The sequence below is a fragment of the Gymnoscopelus braueri genome (assembly GCF_963280865.1).
Source record: "Gymnoscopelus braueri genome assembly, chromosome: 18".
NCBI lineage: Eukaryota > Metazoa > Chordata > Actinopteri > Myctophiformes > Myctophidae > Gymnoscopelus > Gymnoscopelus braueri.
This window is the reverse complement of record NC_137618.1, coordinates 34,767,464-34,793,839: the sequence shown is the minus strand read 5'-3', so window position 1 is coordinate 34,793,839 and position 26,376 is coordinate 34,767,464. Positions and strand designations below refer to the sequence as shown.

Genomic DNA, 26,376 nt, shown 5'->3' with positions numbered 1-26,376 from the left:
TGTGCTAGTTGTACATCATCCTGAAAGAAATCAGAGGTCTCTCATCATAGCATGTACGCTTACATCCAGGAACATGTGTGCTGTATTCCGTCACCCTACTTTATATAAGGTGTATGTGCACATTTTTCATATTCTACATTTCTTTTGATAAAAGAATATTGTCCATTAATAAATTGGGAATAGTACAAGGGGTTAGGGGTGAGATAAGATATTTAGCCTGTTTTACGTGAAGCGATCTGAATTCATCTTTCTGAGTTTAGGTGGCAGGTGTCCATCCATTCTGCCCCCTCCACCCCCTGCCATTCGCTGCAGCTTGGGAGGTAAGTCTGCCACTGACTTGCTCATCATGGGCTCCGTGCAGATCTTGGAGGCCTTGCCGGCCTGCTTGTCGTCAGAGACCCCAGGCACAGAGCTGATACGTTGCAGCTTCATGGGCAGGTCTCCGAAACTGTACGTCATCTCCGAGGCGGTGGAGCTCATCCTCAGCAGCTTCTTGGGCATTACATTACCATCGCGGGCAGCCTGCATCTTCTGCAGCTTGGTGGGGAGCTTGGTGGCACTCTCGTTGTCCTCCAAGGTCTCCAGGCAGTCCAGGGAGCTGTTCTTCTCCCCGCTGTTGCACAGGGAATGAGCCATGAGGGGCGAGGAGAGGAGCAATGCCTCCTCCGCTTCTTTGACACTGTATGGCGGCGTGTTCACCTCGAACGTGGCATGGAATTGTGAGTAGTCCACCTTGAAGAAGCCCTCCTCTAAGGAGATGACGGGGAAGAAGCGGTGACCCCACAGAACCTCGTCCTCAGTGTAAGACGTCCTCGCTTGGCAAGTCATCCCTGTCGAAGACACACACAAACAGAAGAAATCATACTTGGCTGGATGAATTGTTTGCTAGTTATTACTGAAAATTTACTTTAGATGTTGAAACCTTTGTGGCAAATGACATGCCATTGTCTTGTCAGTGCACAAGAAGTAAGAAGAGATTAAACATTTGACTATCATATTAAACAGACAGGCCTGATTCAATTAATTCCCTGGCCTGGTGGCCTTCAACAAATGGGGTGTTCCTAATTTTTTGTTGTTGCCATTTTCAGATCACTAAACAAACAACACTGCAAACAAAACGGCATCAATGAATTAGTACTTATTACCGAAGCAGCTGCTTACATAAAATGCTTAATTGATTTTCCGAGAGCAAGTTATGAGCAAGTTCCAGACATTTTGAAGAAGATAGAGAGATTTTTCATGTATACAATAAATTATTTGAACTACACACTGCATTAAAATAGTTGAATGGGGGCATTTAGCTATTTTAATGTAGTGTGTATCCTGAAATATTTAAGCATAGAGAACTGTTCTGAACTGACTGATAATCATTACTCAAGGGACTGAATCATGCAGCCGTAAAAGACACCTATTTATGTGTCATTTGATGAACATACTAGTGTGCTTTTGACTGTATATCCCTAATCCCTGTCAATATTCTGGGGCAAAGGCTCTGTTTAAAATGCCAAATACATTTAATATAAAATGTCTCTATTTAGCTTCTTTAAATATACAGCACCGTACACATCCAAACTCCAGCTACTTAGCAATTCAGTCCACACCTTGACCTTGGTTAGTCACTACAGCAGATAAAAGATTATGATAGTTAAATTACTGAGGAGGCAAACCACAGGGGTGCTGACTATAGTATAGATACAGTAGGGGCTGTAGGAGATTAAGCTCACACTAATATTTCCTTAGAAAGTAAATGCTTTCTTAAACAACAAAGGTAGATTTAATCCAAAGCACCAACATTTACACATGAAGCCTCTGTTCTCTGGAATTTCTCAGCTGTTTCTAAGCTGAGACGAGTTTGAAAATCCTTGCTGAAAGCGCTTAATTGCATCCTTTCAAGACTACTAAATAAAAGCACAAAACCTAATTAAGATTATCTATTTACTATCTTCCAGTCATTATTCCAGTTGTAAAAGCATATTTGTGCATTCGTGTGATTGTCCTACATTACATGGAATAGCACTGCATGCTTAACATTCCCCTCACATCCTCATAAACAAATTAATACAATTAGTAAAATTGTGAGATTTGAATTAATGAGCAGCAACATTAATTTGTTTCACACTAAGTTATGGAATGATTATCAGGGATAATCCACTCGCTACTTGTCGTCACATGTTATTCATATCTTCATATGTTCATCTAAAGAAACTTGCATTTAGAACAAAGCCCTTTTAAACACATACATTTAACATGGTTTTCAAAAAGTGAATAGTTAATTTTACACCTCATAATTCTGTCGGCATCTAAAACAATATACTTGAATTATACCGTAGTTTTATCAACTGAGCACAGTAAACAACTAACTCCTTTCAGCCCAGAGTAAGGGCTGATAAAAAGCTGGGGGAAACTCATGTTGAGGCTTGTTGAAGTCCATTAGGACCTGTGTGGTTGCAGGATATTAATATCACATGTTTTAATTACTGCCTATTGCTCTGGCAGCAACAAATGAGTCCTAAATAAAGCCACATACATTTTGTCTTACAATGAGATCACTTCGCAAAAATAACTGACTTTCAAGCTGAATTCTGTTATTTTCAGCGCGCAACACCATCATACGATTTTCATTTTCACTCACTCCTAGACAAAGACCACCACAAATTGTGTGGATGTTTGTCTTTATGGAAACTAGAGGCATCAGTGTTTCCGCCCAATTCCCAAGGCCATGAAATAATTCACCGATAACAGCTCTGTACACAATCACAGATGTGCATGAGGCTGAACATCAAATGTGGTTGGGGTATTCAAAGTATTACTTCTGCATGATCACTTCAGAATCCTAAGTGCTTTAGGTCAGTGTTTCCCAACCTTTTTGGTGCCAAGGCACACCTGGCATAGCCAAAAGATCCCAGGGCACACCTAGATATACGGTGTGCATATATATATATATATATATATATATATATATATATATATATATATATATATGGCAGGCTATAATTGTATTGCTGCTACAAAATATTTACTCTCATGTACACAAGATGTAACTAGACGCGTCGCAATTCAGGGCAATTGCAGAGTGTGGTTGCGCCGACGCGAGTCGCGGGTCGCTGCCGCCGGGACTCGAGGAATACGCTGGGAGGAATACCGTCGGAGGCTGCGCCAATTACATTGTCACGTAACTCCTGAGATCACTTGCGTTTCATTTTGAGAGGATTGATCCCCCCAAAATAAGGTTTTTGCATCAAACGGTTACATTTTGAGCATTTGTGGCGCCCCCTATGGATCAAAGTGGAAATGATTTTGGGGATTTGTTGAGTAAACCACCCTTGACATGTGATTCAAATTTGGGATTGACTGGACGTTTCGTTCGTGTTTTGTGGCCTTTTTTTGTAAAACGGGCCCCTTCCGCTAACTTTGGAAGCCATTTACGGACGAACGGTAATGACTATCAAAATTCCGCTTGGAGATGTTTATCGCATGGGTCCAGAGATCATGTGTACCGATTTTTGTGAAATTTTGACAAAATATGTGGGAGGAGGAGCTAAAAGTGTGTTTTGAAGAAAATTCAAAATGGCGGAAAATGTATCCTGACGCAAATGGGCGTGGCCTATATGGGGAGTTGCGTCATGACCTACGGTTCAAGAGTTATAGGCCAAAACGTAAAGTGGGCTGTTATAGCGCCACCATGAGGCCGAATGGTGTGATAATTTTTTACCAGAGTAAAACGTCTTTGTACTAAACCCTATACTTCTAAAAACACAACATCCAAACATTTATGACAGCATTCACTCAACAAATAACTTTTTTTTAAAAAGGAAAGAGACAGTGTCTTTGTTTGAAACTTGAGTCCTTTTTTTGGAAAAATACTTTAGAACTCAATAAAAAGATTTGTAAAAAGAAAATACAAAATTATTGCGGACGCATGCGCAGTTGCCCACTACAGACGGATACCAAAACACTCGCCCCAAAACACAGTCGCCCATCTGGTATTCCTAAACGTAACCTCAGTAAACTATGTCTAAACCTAACCTTATTCCTAAGGGCGCGCTCTCACCGCACATTTATTTTACCTCTGGGGCAGAATCTGCCAATGCATTGTCAATGTAAATGCATGGATTCACGCAAGAGCGGATTTTTCCGCTTGTCGCGCAGACCTTGCGTTTATCTGCTCTACGCGACTTGTCCATTGGAAGCATAAAACTGCTGGAGGCAGGAGCTGATTTTCTCCCTCTGTCCAATCGGGTGAGTTGAAGGCGGACCGTCCCAAGACTCAGGAAGCACCATGGTGCTCAAGGCAGCAGGTGGTGCGGGCTATGGGGAGGGTCCTGAAAGTGAGTGACAGGAGGGTCCTGAAAGTGAGTGACAGGCGCGTCACTCCCGTTTTTTAGAATCCGCTGGCTGCAAAAAACTGTGGCCGCGCACAACCTGCGTTTAACAGCGGCCAGCCAACTTTTGGTGAGAGGGCGCCCTAAACGTAACATCAGTAAAACTATGCCTAATCCTAAACTTATTTCTAACCTTATCCTCAGTAAAACAAATACAAGAACCGCTGGTCCGCGAAAACAAATGGGGGTAGCGTGCTTTGGGGCGACACTTTCGGTTACCCCACAGACAATGTCGCAGCAGCTTGCGAGTGAACAGATCATCTCCGTGGAGTAATTAAACACCACAAACTACACGGATTACGTTCACACTAACACCCTGGAGCGATTTAGAAGCCCTTTATAAGAAATATAACACTTATGTTGATTTAACGTTAGTACATGTGTTTTATTTTTGGACATTCATCATGGCTTTTGACACCCCCTCTTCGCCGGTACGGCGTTCAGGTCCGCCGTATCGGCCCGTTCCGACCCACTTTCATTTTGGCCCCATGAAGACAAAGCCACACATTTGCATTTATACAGTATGTGCGAGGGTCGATTCACTGGATGTGTGTCCGCGACGGACGATGAGCCAATGGCTCAAGGCAGCAGCAGCCCACGACGTATCTATTGTTCTGGGGGGAGGGGGTTGATTTCTTTCTTTTTCATTACAAATTTTACACGGCACACCTAGCATTCCTTCGCGGCCCAAAAAAGGTCCGCCTGCCGCGGTTGGGAAACGCTGCTTTAGGTATATGGAACAGTGTTGCAGCGAGTAAGGCCAGAGGAACTAATGGGGAACTTGGAGGCCGAAAAGAAGTCAGTTGAGGGATTGAATGTGTGTGAATAGAAATCAAGTTGCACTGGCAGTTTGTAACACCGCTCACAGCCAAAACCTCATCATAATTTGTTTATCAGCATGATTAACATCTTATAGTGAGTGTCAATCACTTATTGGTCTTTTAATGACGTTGTTACCACCACTAATCAGTTGCCAGACTTGTCGGATTGTGCTGTATTATTAAATGTGTGTTGTGTGCCACAATAGTAAAAGGCTGAGCAGAGACACAGAGTGCATAGAAGGTTAATATCACTTCTTCTAATATTACGCTGGGAGCTCTAGTAAATTGATGTAATGCTATCAAAATCGACTTGAAATTGGAAATCAAATTGTACCCAAAGCCCCCCCCTCTTGTGAAAAAAAGAGAAGATAGCAATGTTCCCCTGTTCTTTTTCTATTAAAGATGCATTGCATTAATGACATGACATCTTACTCTCTATGCTTGAAATATACATACACATTGATCATAATACAGTGGGAAACACATAAATGAAGGAAAATGTATTATTCTTAAAAGGGGAAAAAAAGTTTTTTTGTCTTATTAGTGAAGCATTATGCTATTATGCATTATGCTATGATATAAAATTCATACGTGCCTGAAACTCAGTGTTTCTATGGAAACCCACAGTGTACCATATCAGTGTATGCAGGTACCACATGACAACCACAGGCCCTTCATTTTAAGGCTAATGTATGCTTCGGTGCAAAAGTGTCGTGCGACATGGTTCGACAAAAAGATTTTTAAAAAATCCACGCATAAAGCATACATTTGCATATATTAGGTTTTAGAGCTCAGTCAGAAGAAACGGAGAACAACAGCCCTCTTGATGCTCGTAACAGTAGAAAAGCATTCCATACTATTCCAAATGTTGTTGTTTTTTATCACTCAATACAACAACCAGTCCTATTAAGCAATCCATCAGGCCTTCTAGCCTATAGCCTATGGTGAAGTGCTTTAGATTGTCTGCACAATCACGACCTTTTACAACACATAAGCCCTGTTCAAAGTGGCATTGTTCTGTTGGAATAATATATTTTGGTGACTTTTCATCAGGAAAGGCCTGAGCTCATATTATAGATGTCATCTTTAATAAAGCACAGAGTGATGTTCTCTCCCCGGCTCATCACTCATATATCGTGGATTTTGTCTTGGCAGCTATGGTAGCTTGGCTACCATGTGCTACTGTGTGCACTGTGCCCATGACACACACTTGAACACCTTAGGGTGTCGTTAGGGGTGGGCTCTTTTATGAATAGCCCTGGATCTCAAAAAGAGGGGGGATTATATATTATTGTTATTTTGAGATCCGGGGGTATTCATCTGTCATTCCAATAATGCATTAAAGCCCTCTAAAATCATGTAATTTTGTTGATCAAAAACTAAACTCACATAGGCTACGTTTTGGGTCCTCCTCCCTCTGTGTGTCATGTGTCATTCAAATAGCAGATCTCAGACTTGGCACCGCACCCGTGCATTTTGTGTGGGTGACTGAGCGAGTGAGAGAAAGGGCAGTGCACCTTAAAGAGCTTGTCATTGTCATCTGGCATTAGCTAATTCACTAGTATTGATATACGAAACATTTCAAGAAAAAGGATGAAGGCAATAACTTAGGCAATGAGAAGCAGGCGAGGCTAGAGGATATGTCATCTCCTGTTACTGTAGCAGATAAGTCAGTTCCTGCTACTGTCTCATCTACAAGCTCAGATTGGTGGAGAAAAGCTACACTAGCAAGCCTGCACTCACTGCGATACTAAAGCCCTATTGATACTTTGTTGTATCAGTGTCATGCACCGAAAGCTCACAATGCAATGCATCGTGTTGTGAGCCTTCTGCGTGTGTTATTTTTGGTGCGTGACACCATTGTACAACTGTGCACAGAAAAACATTGTACAGTGACTTTCCCAGTTTTTTTAATTCAACTGATAAGTCTTTACTTAGTCATCCTACAGGAACTCTCAGTCACTGATACTTAATTATTTAGTATAATAATCGACCCATTATTTGAGCGTGCTTAGTTCCCCTAACACTTTAGTGTGCCATACAAAGTTTTAATGTTATCGATGATAATTTTTTATTAGACTTAAAAGGCTAGGCCCTGATCTCTCATGACCCTGGAGTCGCCCCTGTTGCGCACAAATAAACATGCACACATGTAGTATAGACAAACAGCTACATTTGCATGGCTATTAGTGCCATAGTAAAATGGTGCAATTACACTTTGAGAGCATTCCAGAGACATAATTTATTCCCTTTTTACCCAAAACTGGAACATTAACACTGCTATTGGTCCAACCCAAACCATAAATCAGTCCCTGACTTCTAATGCTTTCAACACTCTGATATGTCTGTCTGATCTATCTGCCTGCTTTTCTTGTGGCACTCACACATGCATGCACACAGATGCACAAATTAAGGCCCTACAAATCAGCTATTATTTGACTTTTTTTTACACCGGTATCAGCAATTATGTGGTCCATATGTCCCGATTTTTTACTACTTTCAATCGTCCTTCATTCAGTCATTATAGGCGAAAATCTCCCAACATTTCAAAGATACAGCAGCAGATCTGGCATGGTCACAACATGTCGCAACAGGACAAGTTGTGAGCTTATACATTTGTATTTTATATTCACTTGTTTGCTTGTTCATTGTATATTTACAGTTAAATAGTATTTTCATATATTTAAGTTTAATAATATGCTTAATTTAAAAAAGTTGTATATATATAAAATAGTTGTTTGTCTTTATTTTTGTTTGATTGCTTATTATAAGTACAATGTTCTCAAATAGAAACTTTCATCAAATAAAGATTTATCAAAGTGATTAGAAGATTTTTGACTTTTTGAAAAATGTCGGTAATCTGTGGGCTAGGACTTTACAAAATCGGGATGGGCATTGGACCCAGAAATTTGCCACCAGTCGGGCTCTAGCATAAATCACTCCCACTGTTTGTATCTGAAAATGCCCAATGGAAAGACATCATACACAGGAAAAACACACCTCTCAGCGTCAACACTGTGTCAACTTGTTTTAAGGTCAGGTGTTGCCACTATCACTTAACAAGTGTCAAACTACGCGTGGTGGGTACCGTACATACAACCTGAATCACAAATTCTTTGTCATGCAGGTACTGATATGTCATGCACTCACAAAAGTTATTAATTTCAGTGATATGACACTATCGACTACAGATTAATCAATAATGAGGCTGGGCATGTTCAGCCAGCAGGGACTGAAGGCCCACTGTAACTTTTGATAGCAGAGTTCAATATTTATTAGGTGAAGAAGTTCAAAATGTATTTTTATGTATGTACTGTACAATATATAGCCTATATTTTACGCATTTAGTGTCTGCTAAATACCTACATTGTAAATATATGAAATCAGTGTGATTATTTAATACTGAGGACATAAAAGCAGTATGGAAAACCTAAATATAAAAAGCAACTCAACGAGAAAATGAAACCAAATGGACCGTAATGGTCCATTTGGTTTCATTTTACGCTCTCAAGAGTAAAATTATTGTTAAACATCTGCATTACGTAATTTACAAGAAGTCTACACAATTAGAGAATGTAGAAGAATTGTTATTTTGATCGTTTGCCGGTTTATCTCTCCTATGGTACCAACATCAATACAGCATGGAATTGTGGACAAAATCTTATCCAAAATATTCTACGTTTTGTGTCTGAGAGTCTAAATCTAACCGAACGGTGGTCCGTGGCTCAAATGCAGAATAAATAATGGACCTTGATATGAAAAAGGTTGAAATCTACTGCTGTACTGTATGCCTCTGATATGCAGATCTCAGTAACACCCATTCTCAAAAATCAGACAGAAGTTGTCAGTGTGGTCAATATCAAATGTACAAATATTGAGCTTTCACCACTTAAACCCCATATGGTTGAGCGGAGTCCCTCAGGGCTCTATACTAGTGTGTTTTCTGTTATTGTGGGGAAAGCTTTCACTGAAAATAGCCGATCAACAAGCTCACATTATCTGCTATTTTCAGCTAAAGCTTTCTTAAAGCGGATGCTGGGGTTTACAGTGGTTAAATGCATTTCTTTTAGATGACAGTGCTGTACACATGCACTCACATCGCTGTGGAGTGAAATACGGTGCTTACATCCCCCAAGAGAACAGTTCTTTTGAGAATGATCTCTCAGGATTCAGAAACCCAGAATCCATCTCAGCTCAAGACTCTAAATAAATGTACTTTTCCCTTGATAACACAGAGCTGGCCGCTTTTGTCGACTAACATAACAAAGTGAGACAGCACCTGAGTCGGTGGAGTGACAACTAAGATAAAATGGATTCTTTGGTGGCTGGAAAAGAAAAGAACTGTAAACTGGGAGGCAGCTTGCCAGTGTTTCTTGATAGTGGCAAGTGGTATTCACAGACCAGGTAGGCAAAAAGAAGCTTATCCAGGATTTAAAATGCTGTGGAAGTGTGGATCAAATCTGCTTCCAACCTGGCTCAGTAAGGGTCATATGTTCTGCTATAGATCTGGGGTTGACAGAACTTGACACACATAGGCCTCTAGTTTGAAGGCTGTAACATTAATGTTTATTGGCTGCACAATTGATGGGTTTGCAAGTTTGACACAACAGTGCAATCAATACAGCTGGTGGATTAAAAAGGTGGGTCTAATGAAAAAGAACAACCCACCACAAGAAAACAGTTTTGTATTGCATTTTATAATTTATTTTCTACATTCTCTGAATAAAGAGAAGAGAGAGATGGCAGTCATAAATCAAACCAAAACCTAATGCTACTTATTGTGCCTAAACATAAAGTATTAGCTAACATCTAACGTAATTACAAAAAAAAACACAACCAAATGAATGTTCCTCTTGCGAGAATCAAACAAAACATTTAAAAACATTGATGCAACTACTAGGCTACACCACGAAACCCAACAAACCATCTAAGCGATGGAAAGAGAACCTGTGCGTGGGGGGAAAAGTCAGTTATTGCCAGAACAGGCTGCACGATTTACCAAGGCAGTGGCTCAAATCACATACAGTAGCACAACGGGGTAAGAGCGAGAGAGACAGAAAGAGAGCGAGAGAGGTTTATTCATCTTTTCATTCCTACAAAAAGAGAAATGGGCATATTTTGAGCATAGTTAAAATAGTTTGACAGCCCTAATATTTATATATAACTACAACTAACATATAACTGTTGTGTACTGCATATTCTTTGCCGTTGCTGTTGTTGTACTATATACTGTATACACTGTATGCATGTTGTATGATGGCTTATTTAATTTTATTCCTTTATTAGACTACTGTTTTTTTATTACTATTATATGCTGCTGCAATAGTTGAAGCCTAACACAAATAAGATTGACTCTTTAGTACTTAAGCCATGTAGTTAATTAATAGCGGATAGGGTGCATGCAGGTGAAATAATACATAATGAGGAAAATATGAACTTGTGTCTTTTCTTCCCATTCTGTTAATTCCAAGCCAGCAGCTTTTTTATGCTTGTAATGTCAACATTACATGTCTACATCAGGAAATGGCTCATTACAGTGCTGGTGGCACAGCACCATAACATCATGGCCATCTCCAACAGGAGAGCACACGTAAACGCGAGAAGCACAACAACGTAACTTAATTGATTGGTTCAATCCCCCTCCCGCTCCCCTCCGACAGAATCGGACATCACAATCTAATGTTAAAGGGATAGTTCACTAGCCTGGTTCCAGACGGATCTGCCATTGCAAAAAAAAAAAGATTAGGTCTGGCCCCTCTCAATAGAGATTGGATTTCTCTCCCTCCGAAGTTGTGAGGGACCAATCAGGGCCCTTTTGAATTTGCCCCTCAGAAATGCAGGTTCCTCACAGAGATTACAGACTAATATCTACGCAGTGATATTAGTCTGGCCATGCCAGGCTAATAGTTCACCCCCAATTTTTTTTTCTTCTATTGATTAGTCACCCATGGAGACTTGAATTCATGGATATTTTTTTGTTTTTATTGCATTCCTAAGCCAATAATTTGATGACCGGCAGCGGTTCTGGTTATTGGCTTAGGAATGCGACAAAAAAATAAATATATCCATGACTAATCGATAATTATTTTTTGGTTTGAACTATCCCTTTAAAGGTAGGGTAAGTGATATTTTTTGGTTAAAACAAAAAGTATTTTGTTAAAAGGTTAAAGCACTATATTCTGATAGTAATCATTGCTATAGAGTGTTTGTTCAGTAACAGGAGTCTTCCCGTCTCTCCAGCTCTTTAATAAACAGAAAATCCATTCTCCGGTAGGTGTCAAAATCTCAGCCAATCAGGAGAAAGTACCCATTTTTAAGCTTAATTTTTATAGTCTTCCAGTTCCAATTTTGCCTGCTCATTTCTTAGTGTCATCAGTTCCAATTGCACTTGTTTAATCTATATCCTGATTGAGTTCTCTATCCTGATTGGATAAAATTGGAAATGAAACTGAAACTGAAACGAAAATGCATTTTCTGTTTTATAAAGAGCTGGAGAGACAAGGAGACTCCTTCTACTGAACAAACACTCTATAGCAATGAGTACTATCAGAATATAGAGCTATTTAACACTTATTTTAACCAAAGAAAATCACTTACCCTACCTTTAATTAATGTTCTGTGTTTGTCAAGTTCAGCTGTTAAAGGTAGACTCAACTAAGACTCAAATGCCATTTGTTCCAGTGAGATTTGATTAGGCCACGTTTGCCAGGTGTGTCCATTGTGTTCATAAATGGAGAGTGGGGAGCGGAGCTCGGGGTCCATTTGGTTCCATTTGTACACTCTCATAGTTGTGATCGGGAAAGAAGCCTACTGCAGCAGAAACGGATGTATCCATTTAATTTCGGCTCATAGTACTGATTAATAAGTTATGTCCGTACTTGTGAGGGCGACACTTGAAGTAAATCACACCCAGGTGTCTTCAAATTAGTTATAGTTTGAAACAGCAGGCTGCTGCTACCTGTTTAGTGTGTGTCATGAGTGCGTGTGTGCGCTGTGTCTGTCCATGTGTGGTGAATCGTGCATGCGTGTGCGTGCATTCGCACTTTTTCTTCCCATGTATAAGTGCCGTACATGTGTGTGCCACTCTTTGCCATCCTGTTTGTGTTGTAATGAGTAGCAGGTTTGAGTTGGAATCAGTTGCAGGTGTCCGTGCTACATGGAGACTAATTCGAGTTCCTCCTGTTCCCATAAAAACAGGAGGGGCGAGTACATGGAGACAGACAGACAGACAGACAGACATACTATTCACACAGTCACTTGTCGACGACGCTGGCACCACTTTAAAAAATCCCAATAAAGATATTTGTAAATAGAAAGGGAAGAAAGTGTGCCAGAATAATGTCCAAACACCAGATTATGTTAGCTCTGTCATGGAACTCACTGTGCAATGTGGACTGCCCCCGAGTCCACCCAAAATCTAGAGGCCCTAGTCTTCACGGGTCAGACATAAGAGTATAAATCTTTTTTAAGCTTTTGTCAGTCCATCTAGGCAGAGCTTGAAATTAATTTGTATGAAAAAGGCTGTGCTATTATACAATTTTATAAGCTACAGTACAGCCACCTGACCTGGAGCTAGAGAGGCCTAAGCGCAGCAAATTACACTCAAAACTGTCATCTTTGAGAATGAAATGAAAGATTATTCAAATGACGATGATTCTTTGAATGAAGTCCCATAACACAAGTCGAAGAAAGGATGGTGGGCATCAAAGACTTTTTCCTGAAATCAAAATTTTGAGATAACCTCACCAAATATACTCCCACTCTTTCTTTCTCGTCGTGTCTTTCTCTCTCTCTCTCTCGCTGTCTGGCTGATTCTCTTTTTCACTCAGCAACACAAACAACCACAAGCCCCCCATACACCATCACACACATACTGTACGCACAGACACAAATGCACACAAACTCCCCCATGCAGCCTCACTCACCAGTGCAGTGCTGTCAGCAAAGTCCCCTGACAGTCTATCAGAGCTGTAGCAACAGCACAAGTGTTATGTATGAGGAAAATGCAAGCAGAAATATGAATCTGGATGGTGAAAATACAGAGAACATTTTAACGCAATCCCTGATTCACCCTTTTATCCAAGCATTGCTCCTATTGTCAGACAACCCGCCACAGTCAAGCCTGCCAACAAAATGCCTGGCAGCACACTCACAGATGGCTTTACGATGTTTAATAAATGGCAGGGAACAACTATTAAGTGGTAGACAATTCCGTGGCTCCTAATTCCGCAATGCACGAAGAAAGGATTCCCATTTGTCTGCATTTAGGATCTGTGATATAAAATATTAAAGGGCTGTGCAGAGCGAGATCAGCAGTGCTGAGCAGAAAGCCATAGAAGAGGGTATGACCAGCATGTGTGGCAATGTGCCTCAGAAGAGAGTGGAGTTAACCACATGAACTCTAGCGTCGCTATTCTGGGCATGTCATAATAGGCGAACATTCAACAAAAATAGGCGAACATTCACCAAAAATAGCAGATCTAAAAGCTCATAATATGTAAGAGATTTGGTGCAGAGGGGAAAAGGATAGGACCAAGTATAGACTACTGAAAATGGTCTAAAATAGCAGTTCTGTAGATCTTGTAGATTTAGAGGGAAAAAAGGAGTGGGGACAATTTTAGAGCCCTGGGGGACCCTGGTCAACTAAGCATAATGGGGTTTAAAAGGTTAAATATCCACCAGACAGAACAATGCAAATACTTCATGGCTCCTTCATAACTGAGTGGTCCCCATTTTCAATAAACTCTCTGAAAGGACAGAAGAGATTGTCTGTAAAAGGATGAAAAGAAAACAACCTGTTTTCTCATTTTGAGACAGATACCGTATGTCTATTGTCGCCAGAAGTCTTATCACATAATCGGTTTCTATGGTGACCACCATCGAGAGGCAAGGCATAGAAAAAGTGTTTAGCAACACATTGTTTTTATTTACTTTGATTTGCAGAGATGGAAATAAAGGAGATTAGGATCTTGTGACATTGGGGGCTTAGCCCAGCCTAGAAATCTTTCGATTTTCACCCAATAATAGGCTGTGTATAACTGTAGTACTGGGTTTCCAGAAGGTGGCATACCCGTTACCTGTTCCAGTTCAGTTTCCCATAGGTTTGTTTGATTGGCTCAGCAGCAGATTTGAACCGGAAACACATATGAAACCTTATGTGTTTCCGGTTCAAATCTGCTTCCGAGTCAGAGCATGCGAGTGTGGTTCAGCCAAATCAAAAATGGCAAAAAGTGGAATGGAAATGGAAGTAGAAGCTCAAAATGCATCACACTGTGAGCTTGTAGATCAGCTATTTTTTGTACTTTTGCGCGACACTGTCATATGACAAAGTAATAGGGCATTTATTTATGAAAAAACATAAAATGATGAAACAAGCAGATATAAGGTTTCTGCCTGACAGTGAGGATGTTATAGATATATGTTGAATGTTGCTAAAGCTTTGCTCAAGCTTGAAAATGTACTAATCCTGGTCTCATAGCTTCTGCTGTTATTGTGTGACAACTTACGGGCTCATTTTGAACTGTGACAAATATGTGATAAACTGTGTTATCTCTGTGTCTTATCTGTCTATCTGACACTCTCCTCTACTTCACCTCTCCAGTAACTCTTTTGGTTTCTCATCTCCTCTGCTCTCTCCTCCTGTTCTCTTCTCCTCTCTCCTGTCCTGGTCATAAAAAGGTGCATTCAGCATATGCCCAACCAAATTCGTGATGATTAGATCATTTAGGAAATTATTATACACATAGACATAACCAATTATTTGGACACGGATTATAAAAACGCAAACCATTACTGCACTATTCCATGATCCGATAGGGGTTGAAAGTCAATCAATTAGTCATCAATCCCACTTTCTTATAGCCCACAATAGCCCTTATTCCACATTAATATCCCAGTGACTGCATGCTTGCTACGCCAGTGGATCTCAAACTGTGCGCCGTGGGAGGTGGTCAGGTATGCCTTGTAATTAGTCTTTTTATGATTATTTACATGGCTATAATCTATATGATTATAGCTATGTATATGATTATAATATGATTATGGCACATTTACATAAATGTGTGCCTTGGAAATACTTTTAATAAATTGTGTGTTTGTGTGCAAAAACATTTGAGAAACACTGAGCTAGACTAGCTACAGTAGTTAGCTAAAGAGCCCTCTCACCAACCTGAGTTGATGAGGCAGTGAAACGCTCACATCTTGACTCATAGATCTGCTGCTACAGCAACAGGAGATAACTCTTACTCTTCCTCCACCTCCTATAGCCTCGCCTGTGCCTCGTTGCCTTCATTCTTTTTCTTTTTGAAAAAGCTTCTTATATCCGTGGCCTTCAAGTCTTAGCCTTGGTGAAATAGCTATAGCTACCACCAGATGCCAACAATGACAAGCCCTGTAACTGTTATGTTCTCTCTCTCTCTCTCTCTCTCTCTCTCTCTCTCTGTCTGTCTGTCTGTCTGTCTGTCTGTCTGTCTGTCTGTCTTTCTCTCTCTCTCTCTCACACACACTCACTCAAAATGTGCATGTGCCAAGTAGTGTGAAGCAAAGCTGCTTCTTGAATGACATGCAGAGGACCCAAAACACATTTTGTTTTTGATCGACAATATCATTTTCCATTTGAGGGTTTTAACCCTCAAATGGAGATTTTGGTCTTTTTTCCCTCTACATCAAATTTCAACACATCGAAGAAACATGTCGCATTGCAACGCATCGTGAGCTTGTAGAGTGGCTATTTTCACCGATGTTTTGCCTATTTTTGCCAAATGTCCGGCTATCATGTCATTCCCAGATTAGGGACGCTAGGTTTCATGCGGTTAAAGCATGATTGGAATAGATATGGGGCTATTTTTTATTATTCTTACTAGTAAACATTGTAGCATCAGATGCCTAGGACCGTACAACACCTATGTTTTTAATATTCCCAGAATCTGCAACGGATGCTTCCAGTTTGTTCCTGTGAGCAGTGTGTGAAAACAGGAGGAGAAAAACTGGAGAAGTGTATTGCTATGGGGGGAGGGGTGCTCAGGGAGCCAGGATGCTGAGGCGATTGCATGAGCGTGGAGGTAGATGGAGACGGAAGGATGGGATGGGAGCAGAAGCAGAGTCTGCCAAAAACCCTTTCTAAGCAAAGTGGGGTGAAAAACTGGCCACTGGAGCACATGGCCCAGCGCCATTAACACTGCCAGGAGCACACATTTTTCCAAACAAAGCCAATGCTGCTTTAAAGGAAACAATGACAATCAATGGCTCGCCTTTAGGCCACACACCCACTAATGGCCATGAGAAATATTTGAGTTTGTCCATTCAGACTTTAGATGGCTCTATTTTGGCAATGCAGTTATTATACACTTACACTGTACAAATATTACTGCTCTTTCCTAGAAACAGACTGACCAAGGAGAATCCCGTATTGATTTATACCTATAGTATTATTAGTTTTGAAATACAAATCTACAGAGGAATTGATTGAAGCAGCAGGTGTAACTCATTATTATGATGATGTGCGTACAGTAACATTCTGTATGCTCAGTGCAATATAGTTTCGCTACACAGTAAACCCCTTGAGGGTTTATGTAACCCTTACAGGTCCATTTGGGTACATTTTTACACTGAGTGAGGGCCCTATTTGCGTCTGGGGTGTGTCCAAGCCAATGTTGCTAGCTAGACAGCGTGTTGTCTGGGCGTTAACGTTGGAGCATGGCGCTAAGGGATTGTATTTAGACCGAGAAATAGTCATGTGTTTTGGTCGTTACATTAATTAACCCAATCAGAGTGTTGGTTCTCATAATTACCTTTTTTTTTTTTTTTTTTATCACAGTAACCGAACGTCTTCTCATGCCCAAGAGACATCTGTGATATTTTGACACATCAGTTTAATAATCACATGTGCATTATATTTTTTAAACTGCATATTAAAGCATGAGACGCAGTGGGAACGCACTCTGTGTGCCCTCGGAGCCCCGGTTGGATTTTGAGGATGGCCTTACTGTAGCTACTGTACAGAGACAGATAAGGAAGGCTTTGGATTCACAACATTCTTAAATGAGAGGTATTTGAACACATAAATTAAAAAAATTTAGATAGACTACTTACGGAAAGTAATGCATCTCTTTTTTTGTGGTAGGCTACCTTCACATCAACTTACTAATCATTAAGTTGGGTTGGGTTGTTTTTAAACCACTTATTAAAACATGATGGATGGCTGCGTGCTCCGTGCATCAGGAGCTCTTAATGCGTTGCGCTGTCTAAATAGTAGGGGAAACACCTGCGCTGTCACTGCGCCAGAAGATAAGATAACTGGTCTAAGCGCAAGGCGCAAACTCTGTGCATAAGACAGCAGTGCGTCCTGATTGCGCCAGACCACATTTCATTTTAAGACCAACACGTCCTAAATAGGTAGGCCTACAAGATCATTTGTTATCTAGACAACGGGGGCGCCAGGTGTAAAAATGACAACTGTGTCGGTGGAAAGATAGCAATGACAATTGTGCACCGGGCGGAAGATAGGACCCTGAGTGTTAAATTAACAAGGAGAATATTACATTGTGCAACAAACTCATGCAATGAGCTCAAGTGTACAGTGTGAGTGACAGAAATAGAAGCAGACTTCCCAGAGGGTCTTACCAGAGGACTAGTCCTAAGAACAAAATGTTCACGTGGTTGTGTGTTTAGGCTGCGCACGGATCGATTCACCTGCACTTTGGGGACAGTCGAGGCACTACCAATCAATACTGCCAGTGAGCCAAGCACCAGGAGAGCAGCGCAATGTTTCTCAAAAGGATAACCTGTCAGACAAGTGGAGCCGCTATACTGTGTCAATTATGACTATGTCCCATACTGTCCCCCTTCACAATGACAGGGGTTAATGTTGAGGCCTGCAGCCTGCACATGCTATTATCAAAAGAAAAGGCACTATACTGTCCTTCTCACCACACCGTGACATGCAAGTCTCCCAGGGACAAAGACAATTATTTCTAGTCAATTAATTTCAGCTCTACACTAGCGTGACGAGATGAGGACAGCCTTCTCGGCAGCCGTTAGGTGCTGCTGGTGCTTTCGTCACCAAGCGGGTTCATCCCAGGTCTACCATCTCCACCACCACCACACCTCCTCTACCAATTATTTATTACGATCCAACAGAGACTTGACAAATCCCTAAAGACACAATTACCTTGTTTCCCTGTGGGAGACCAAGTGCAGTTCATCTAAAGGGATAATGAATCCTCGATGTCATAGCCTCTTCATTGCAATGCCCGTTATGTGGAGTTCAACCCCAATGTGTTATAATCATACAGTAGTCATGAGATGTGACGCTTGGAAAAAAAATCCACAAAAGAAAACTTTTTTCATAGTTACATGAAATCCATTGTTGTTTGCCAAGTTTATGTGAAAAGCCAGGCAAGGCTGATTTGTTTTAATCACTGCAACAAGTATGGCAGCAACAAGCCCTCTGGAATAATAATGGGAATAATGGAATAATAAACCAATAAAATATGTAAAAATATAAAATAATAATATAGTAACTTTTCTTTTCCCCCAATCCAAACGTTTTCATAGACATACAAAACGTTGTCTGATTGCAATGTGTGATGCAACATGGCTTTTTTCCCCACTATACACACACATGGCTTTTTTCCCCACTATACACACACACACACACACACACACACACACACACACACACCCCCACACACACACACACACACACACACACACACACACACACACACACACACACACACACACAAAAGCAATTAGTCGAAATTTTTAATGTTAATGACAGCAAATTAAACAAATGATTGAAACACCTTGTAACACACAAGAGAGCTATGAGCTATTAAACATGTGACGTCTCTGAACATCTAGGCTACATGGGTTGCATTCAACAGGAAAGGCCACTGTTCCCCCGTGCTCTAACCCTGGGCACATTAGATTTAATTGGAGACTCCTGCTCTCACCTGCTCCCGAAGCTTGACTTCCCTATCTAACCCACATTAACCCTATGAACTGCAGAGCTGCAGCCGGGAGCATGGCACAGCTAAGAGAGGACACGCTCTACTGTAATGATTCAGAATGAATTATGGTCACTTTCTCCAGGGACCTGTCTCGATTTTCACAGTTGCCTCATATGTGAGGCTCACTTGTGCCGGTGTTTACCTAAGTTCTGCAGCTCCAGACTTCATGTGACCTCACAGTGACGCCCTCCTCCTGTGCCATGGCCCTTTGCTCATATGCCTGAGAGTATTAGACCTCCACCGCAACAGAAAGTGCTCCATCTCCATTTCAATTACTGCTGCTAATGATAAAACACAGACCAAGCTAAACCATTGGCTGCTTTGCTAAAATGAGGCAATGGATGTTTCCAAATCATTATGCTGGCTGGCATTATACTAGATGAAGGAGCCATCAAACCAATTATTACTCTCAATTTCACATTCTCAGTATAGACTGATATGTGCATTTTAACACTGATTACTGTAACTGTAGTAATTTTTTTTTTTATAAAATAGTGACTCAATGTTTTCTACATTGAGTTTCTCCTTTACCTAATGTACAGTAAGTTGAAAACTTGAAATGTGTGATTCTCTTTACTTTGTTATGTTTACTATGTAAAGTTGTCTTGTTATTCATACAAATTATTTATGCAAAATATACTGTGTACTGTAAATAAGTTCCACTTATAAATCCTTCCCAATTTTTTTTCCTAAAGATCCAGTTTTAAGGAAATTGGAGTAGATTAATTTCTACACCTCTACTTAGAAGCCTTTGTTCCCCACCGTTGAGCCCCCGCTATGATCTTACTGTAGATGGCTGTCTGGTAAGACGTATAAGACGTATAAGCCTTTCTCCTTTTACTGTACTGGTGATCTTCATGCCCTGTCCATTGCCAGGGACTGTTTGTGTTTGCATTGGAATTCTGATGGTTCTGGGGTTACCATGTGACCCAACCCCTCTCTTTTCTTCCTAGGCTTTCAGCCTTTCAAATCATGATCAGCCAGGTTTACTGCATCTGTCCTAGTGTCAGTCTACTGTGTCTTGTTCTGGCTCTAAGTACATAGATGTGTTGTCTGGGTTCAATAAGTCTGATGCACTATTTGTCTGTTTTGGAGGGCACAGGAGGGGGTTGTGCCGTGTCTAAATAGAGACTCAAACATTGTTGTCGATGTTATATTATTGGTATCCGAGCTTCCAATCTCCTCCTGTAAAATGTAATTCAAGCACGAGTGTCTTTGGCTGCCTTGAAGAGTGTTCCAATGAGTGATATCTGTGCTGCAGCTAGCTATGTGGGCTTCTGCCAACCTTTGCCCGCTTTTACAGATTTAATGTGGCTGCCCCTATACCTTGGTGACAGCAGTTTTGTGTGCTCCTTTTGTTCTGCAACTGTGGCTTGTGCAGAATCCTCCTCGTGACCTTGTTGGTACAGTATTGTAGCGACCCCACAAAAGCCCCGACCCGTCCGTAACTGCTCTGCCAATTGAGCTCAGCTCTATTGGCGCAGCGGGTTGCAAGTGTGGGTTGTCGTGCTGTATGTTGTGGGTTCGATCCCAGGTCAGGCGTGAACGCTACAGTATGTGTCACCTAGGTATTACATGCGTCTCTGGCGGTTAGAGAGAGTGACGTAGAATGAGAGTTACAAATGTAACTACAGTTATATGAATTCTGGGTTTCCTGTCAGAGTTCATTGTCACTCCTGAGTCTTGTTGAGAAGATTCTGTAGGAAATTATTGCTGGGTTCCTGGCCTCCTTATACAGGTTGCTCGCGTCACCCAGGTCGCATATGTGACTTTGTTAGTACCATTATAAATATTGGACAACCACCGACCCAACCGAAATTCCCACGCGCCGCATCACTCCTTCGGGTCCTCAGAGATATGCATTTACATTTCTGTCTAATAAAATATTCAATGCCGAGTTGAAGTTGATTGTCGGACGTTTCTCAAGATACGTAGCGATTTTGTGCATTTATAGAAGATTACGTCTCTACCTCTATGCATGTGCACAATGTATACCCAGGTATTACTTGTCTCTGGCAGTCATCCAGAATTCATAGAACCGTTACATTCGTAATTTTCTTTTTCTTTTCTTTTTTCTTTTTAAGAGATGGGTCTCTGTATTCCTTGCATCAAAAAGAGTCAAACATTGCATGTTAGTCTGAGAAGATAGGGGATGTGTCATTATTCAGAGCTGCTTGTTTCTGCACACATAAACACATAAATAAACATCAGCATTAAATCAGGCATATACAAGCGTCTTCTGCCTCCCACACTCATTTTAAACTGAAACTGAGCAGCTGAGGCTCAATAACAAGGATATTCTATGTTTTTTCTCTATAGCAGTGAAAGCCTTGTGGCAGTAGAAAGTGGGGGCTGATAGAAATCTATGAAAACAATACAAATCAGCAGACAACTTGGTATTCAAGTAAGAGTTATGTGTTTGTGATGTATTTTTCATGACTGTGTTTTAAACAGTGAGTGAACATATTAAATCCCTCATTTAACAACAGGCATAAGAGTAAATGACTTGAATGTTGTGTCACTGTAAATTGAATAACACCAAAACATTGTTCATTTTTTAGATCGCCTTAGACTGGCAGATAGATATTTTTTACAAAGCCTACTTGAACCTTAAATAATTCACAGACACAGTAATATAAAGTAAACGTAATGCTAAGACATCCATGTTCACCATAGAGCAAAATCAGTGAGGTCATTGAATTCAGCCAACACTAAGAACTGATCAACATGGTCTAACAAAAATTATATTTTCTGCTGGGATAATTCCAACATTTCTAAAAGGCTTTGCAACACCGTGTAAATTGCAATACATGCCCCCAAAAGCACATTGATCACAGTATATGCATTTGCATGAAAGTTGACAGAAACGTTTTATTCTGATGACACAAGTTTATGCTGATGAATCGGTGCTTTTCATAGCAGACACTGTGACTAAACTAAGAAAATGCTTTGCAGAAGTTTTTTCAGCCCTGCCACTGCGTTGCGCATCTGCAAAAGGCTTCCAGTGCCATACAACTTTTCAGGGATAAACTACGTTGTGCTGACAAAGTTCTTTACCTTCTCTGTCATATTGAAAAGTAGCTTACCATAAAATTATAAATGCATACTTGTTTGTCTTTCCACTGAACCAAATGTTTTTCCTCTGATCTCAATGGTACACTAGGTAAACAAGTGCAAGATTGCATGTTAGATATACAGGATGTAATCGGTACACCATTCAGACAGACATTGTGGTGTAATTGCATTCTGTGCAAATTCAACACTGTAAATTATAAAATGAATTTGATTGTAGTTCAGTGATTGGTTTCGCGGCCGGAGGCGTTTTAACAGCTGTTTACAGGTTCCTTCCTATAGTCTTGTTCTCTCTAACTGCTTATGAATAAAGAGCTTGTGCCTTGCCATTTACATTTTTGTATTATTTGACAATGGGTCACTGCTCTAAATATGTATCTATTTACAGATTACAATCAGCTGATGATTCAACATCAAGTCGACAAGGTCCCAGAAGCAGTACAGAGAGAATAAACCTGCCTTACTATTAATAGGATATTAATCTCTCAAGACAGATTCAGCAGCTTTTTTCCCTTTTTTTTTGCCGATGGGTTCCGAGATTGATAGGATACTAACTGTGCAAATCTCTTCATGCCACTGATACAGGGTCAACAGTCTCTAAGTTGGTAGAAAATCAGTTTCCTCTCAGGGATCTGTAAATAGCTGTATACTTGAATTTTTAATGCTTGTTGATTCAAAATATACATTACATGCTTAATGAGTTCTGGCTAATCTAGTGTGATGTTTAGGGATGGCTGTCAAGCTATCCCTAAACATCTTGCATGATGGTATCATGCAAGATATCATGGTATCAAGCTATTATGGTATTCCAGGGTATTTAGAAATCCTGAAGGTATCATTTTAAATGCCGTAAAAAGAATACTCCTCTTTTTTAAACTGATACGGAGATGCTGTATTGATGGAAAATAAATATAAGTAGTATTTGGAGGTAGAAAATAAATAATTTGGCTGATCATTTTTGCTGAATAGGTCTTCTAGCTAATCTTATATTAAAATTGGCTAAGGGGAGGGCCGGCGGGCGGGCAGACCACCGTCACGTCACTATGACTCAGACATAACCATAAACAAATCCGATACGCCCATATGTAGGGCTCGTCACTATGACTCAGACATAACCACAAACAAACCCGATACGGCCATATATAGCTGGCCCGTCACTATATGACTCAGACAAACCCGATACGCCCATATATAGGCATATATGGAGATCCGGTTGTCCAGTGCCATAGATCCGACGATATGCCCATATATGGTCATGCGCATATATGGGACCGACCAACTTCAAACTCGTCTATGCACTTATAGTGATTACGCCATTTTGTAGTGGTGTGTGTCTCAATGTATATATCGTTATTATACCCTATAGTAGACTCATTCTTTCCCACAATGCATCGTGAAATGTAGGGTAAAGGCGAAGATCACTAGCCAAGCTCTGCCAACCCACAATGCATTGCGCTGATTCCGCTGAAAGGAAGAAATAAATAAAAACACAACAACGATGGTACCCGTCGCTCAATAATAATACACAGGCTAATTATAATGATATAATATGTATATATAATGATAAAAATAAGTATTCATTACAACAGTGAATACCGGAATGTTTTTTTAATACATCCATCCATAAATTAGGTATTTATTTATCGCTCCAACAGCCAACGCTGATCCGAGAATTCTTTTTTTTGCGACATTGATGACGTAATTGACAGTTGCCCGAATTGTGTCAGAAATTATAATTGTATTTTGCAGCTGAGTTCTACATCTGAATCCCTAAATAGGGAGTAGGGAGTAGTGAATGAGTGTCTGAATGTATAACACAACCAATGTCATACATGCTACAGTGACTTCTATGCCCAGCATCTCAGCCTTTACACAAATACAATATTATTATCTGACAATGACTAAATAAGAATCACCTTCATTCAAGATGTACGTACATCGCATGTAGACATATAATTAGCTGGTGCTGAAATTTAAGTCACCGAACTTGCACGCAGTTACTGACACAGCACTTAAAGACAGACGTGCATTTTTCACTCCAAATGCAAATATTACAGTATATGGGCAATGTCAGCCTAATTGCTCTTCATTCTACTGTAGCTTGCGTATTTTGTGTATATTCTGTTTAATCTGATTGATATCCTACCTGAGTACAAGGTGTGTCTTTACATGTATATGCACCATTGTAATTGTGACCATAATGTGATCAGTTTTAGCACCATTGACCAAGCATGGAGTTTGTTACTGTTAAGGCTGCTATACATTTTATGGTTGTATGTTATGGTTATGGCCATTAACGTGTGCTCTGCTTTAATTGAAGTTGTAAGAATGTACAAAGTAAACATCCCTATCTTTTCACTGCAATTAATCAGACTGCATTAACAGTATACAACTGTAATGCGATGAGCAATGCATCCTCCACATTATCCCACTTCAGCACTCCAAGTGAAAATAACCTCCCGTGGCTATGTAAGCCAGCCATCTTCATGCCACACAGACACGTACAGTACTGTAGTCATCTCTTCTCCAAGAGAGTATATGCTACTACAATCCTGTGCTGCTTCGCTGGAATATGCCACACGGTAGGGATCTACCACACGGTGGGGATCTAAGGGTCTTGGGCTCAAATCCACAGGGGAATAACTAATGTTGATTTGGTTGTATAAAACTCATACAATTAAAACAATCAGTTGTTACGTCACAGGTTCCTGAAAAACCTCGACCATTTTGATTGAATTCTCTAAGCTTTCAAGTATGACTAAAGATTAGATACCACATGACAAAAGTACTATGGCATCTCAAGTTCCTCAACGATGAACTGCAGAAACCACAAAGATGCGCTTTTTACCCCTAGTGAAGAGTTTCATACTGTGTTCCAGACACAGATTTTTGAACAGCATAGAAAAACATGCACTTGAAGAATTGGGCAGTTTCTTCACTAGTAAACACCAAGACTCATGAATATTTTATCTTATTCGTGGTCTCTGCTGTATCACCTGTTCTGGCAAGCAGCACACTTACGCTCGTACAATAACAAGCTCATACTTCACACCAGAACCTTCTCATTGCCAGGTGATTTTGTCAACAATATAAACCTATTCAAATTAATGTTTACCGTCCATGTTTACTGGTGTATTACTGGAATTGCATTACGATTTCTATACCATAGGAATAAAAATCTAAGTTTAGGTGCAGTGCTGCAATCCGGAATGCTCAAGGAGAAGGTTGCCATGGAAACAGAGTTACATTGGCCAGAAATGAAAGCGTCTGAGGATTTAGACTTTCACTGTACATCAATTTTTAACCATGGATTGTTCATCAGCACCAACACTAACTTCACATAAACACAAGTGCTCCTTGACTGAGACACTTCTGACCAATGGAAGCATACACAAAACTGACCCAACCTTTTCAAATTAAAATCAATGCTATATTAAAATCATTACAGCCACCTGACTGAGCACATTTCTGAATATTTCACTACCTACATAATGTTATTCTAAATACCCTGATTTCAGTGCAGGGAAAAGAGAGAGTGAAAGAAAATGATTGGGGCAAATCAGTCTGTATGTTTTGGTGCATCTATCTAGTGTGTGCACACATTTTGCTGAATGTCAGTTCAAATAAAAATCTGCCGCCTTCCAACAGCTGACATATTACACATGTCTGAGTTAGATGACTTTGCCATGATCTTAATAGGCATGGGCAATATTTGCGACGCATTGTGAGCTTGTAGATCTGCTATTTTCACTATTTTTGACAAAATTTTAATGTATGAAATAAGGCTTAATAAGCAGTTAAAATCAGAAAAAGCACTTATGCCATATCACTTTATTACGATATCCAAAATCCCAGACAATATCTAGTCTCATAACACAGTAGCAATATAATAGAGATATATTGCCCAGCCCTAGGTCTTCATAATACAGTGTCAACAGGAAATATTCAACAAAAATTGAATGGTGTTTTCTATTTGTAGCATATTGCACAGACCAAGTGCTGCTTGTCACATCCTCACACAAGCAGCTTTGCCAGAATGGACCCATTACTCCTGGTTTTCAGTAACCCTGCAGCTTCACAAGTTCTTGA

The 26,376-nt window shown here is 40.3% G+C and overlaps 1 protein-coding gene across 1 annotated transcript in view; it reads right to left on the bottom strand.

The window, feature by feature from the left end:
• Positions 1-222: 222 nt before the first annotated feature.
• The window catches only part of kcnj3a (potassium inwardly rectifying channel subfamily J member 3a), a gene marked incomplete at both ends in the record, with an annotated part of 29,462 nt that continues 3,308 nt past the window's right edge, over positions 223-26,376 (bottom strand). Inside the window, one exon of the mRNA XM_080412937.1 lies at positions 223-830. Coding sequence (XP_080269063.1) covers positions 223-830 — 608 coding nt within the window. The remainder of the gene's footprint in view (positions 831-26,376) is intronic.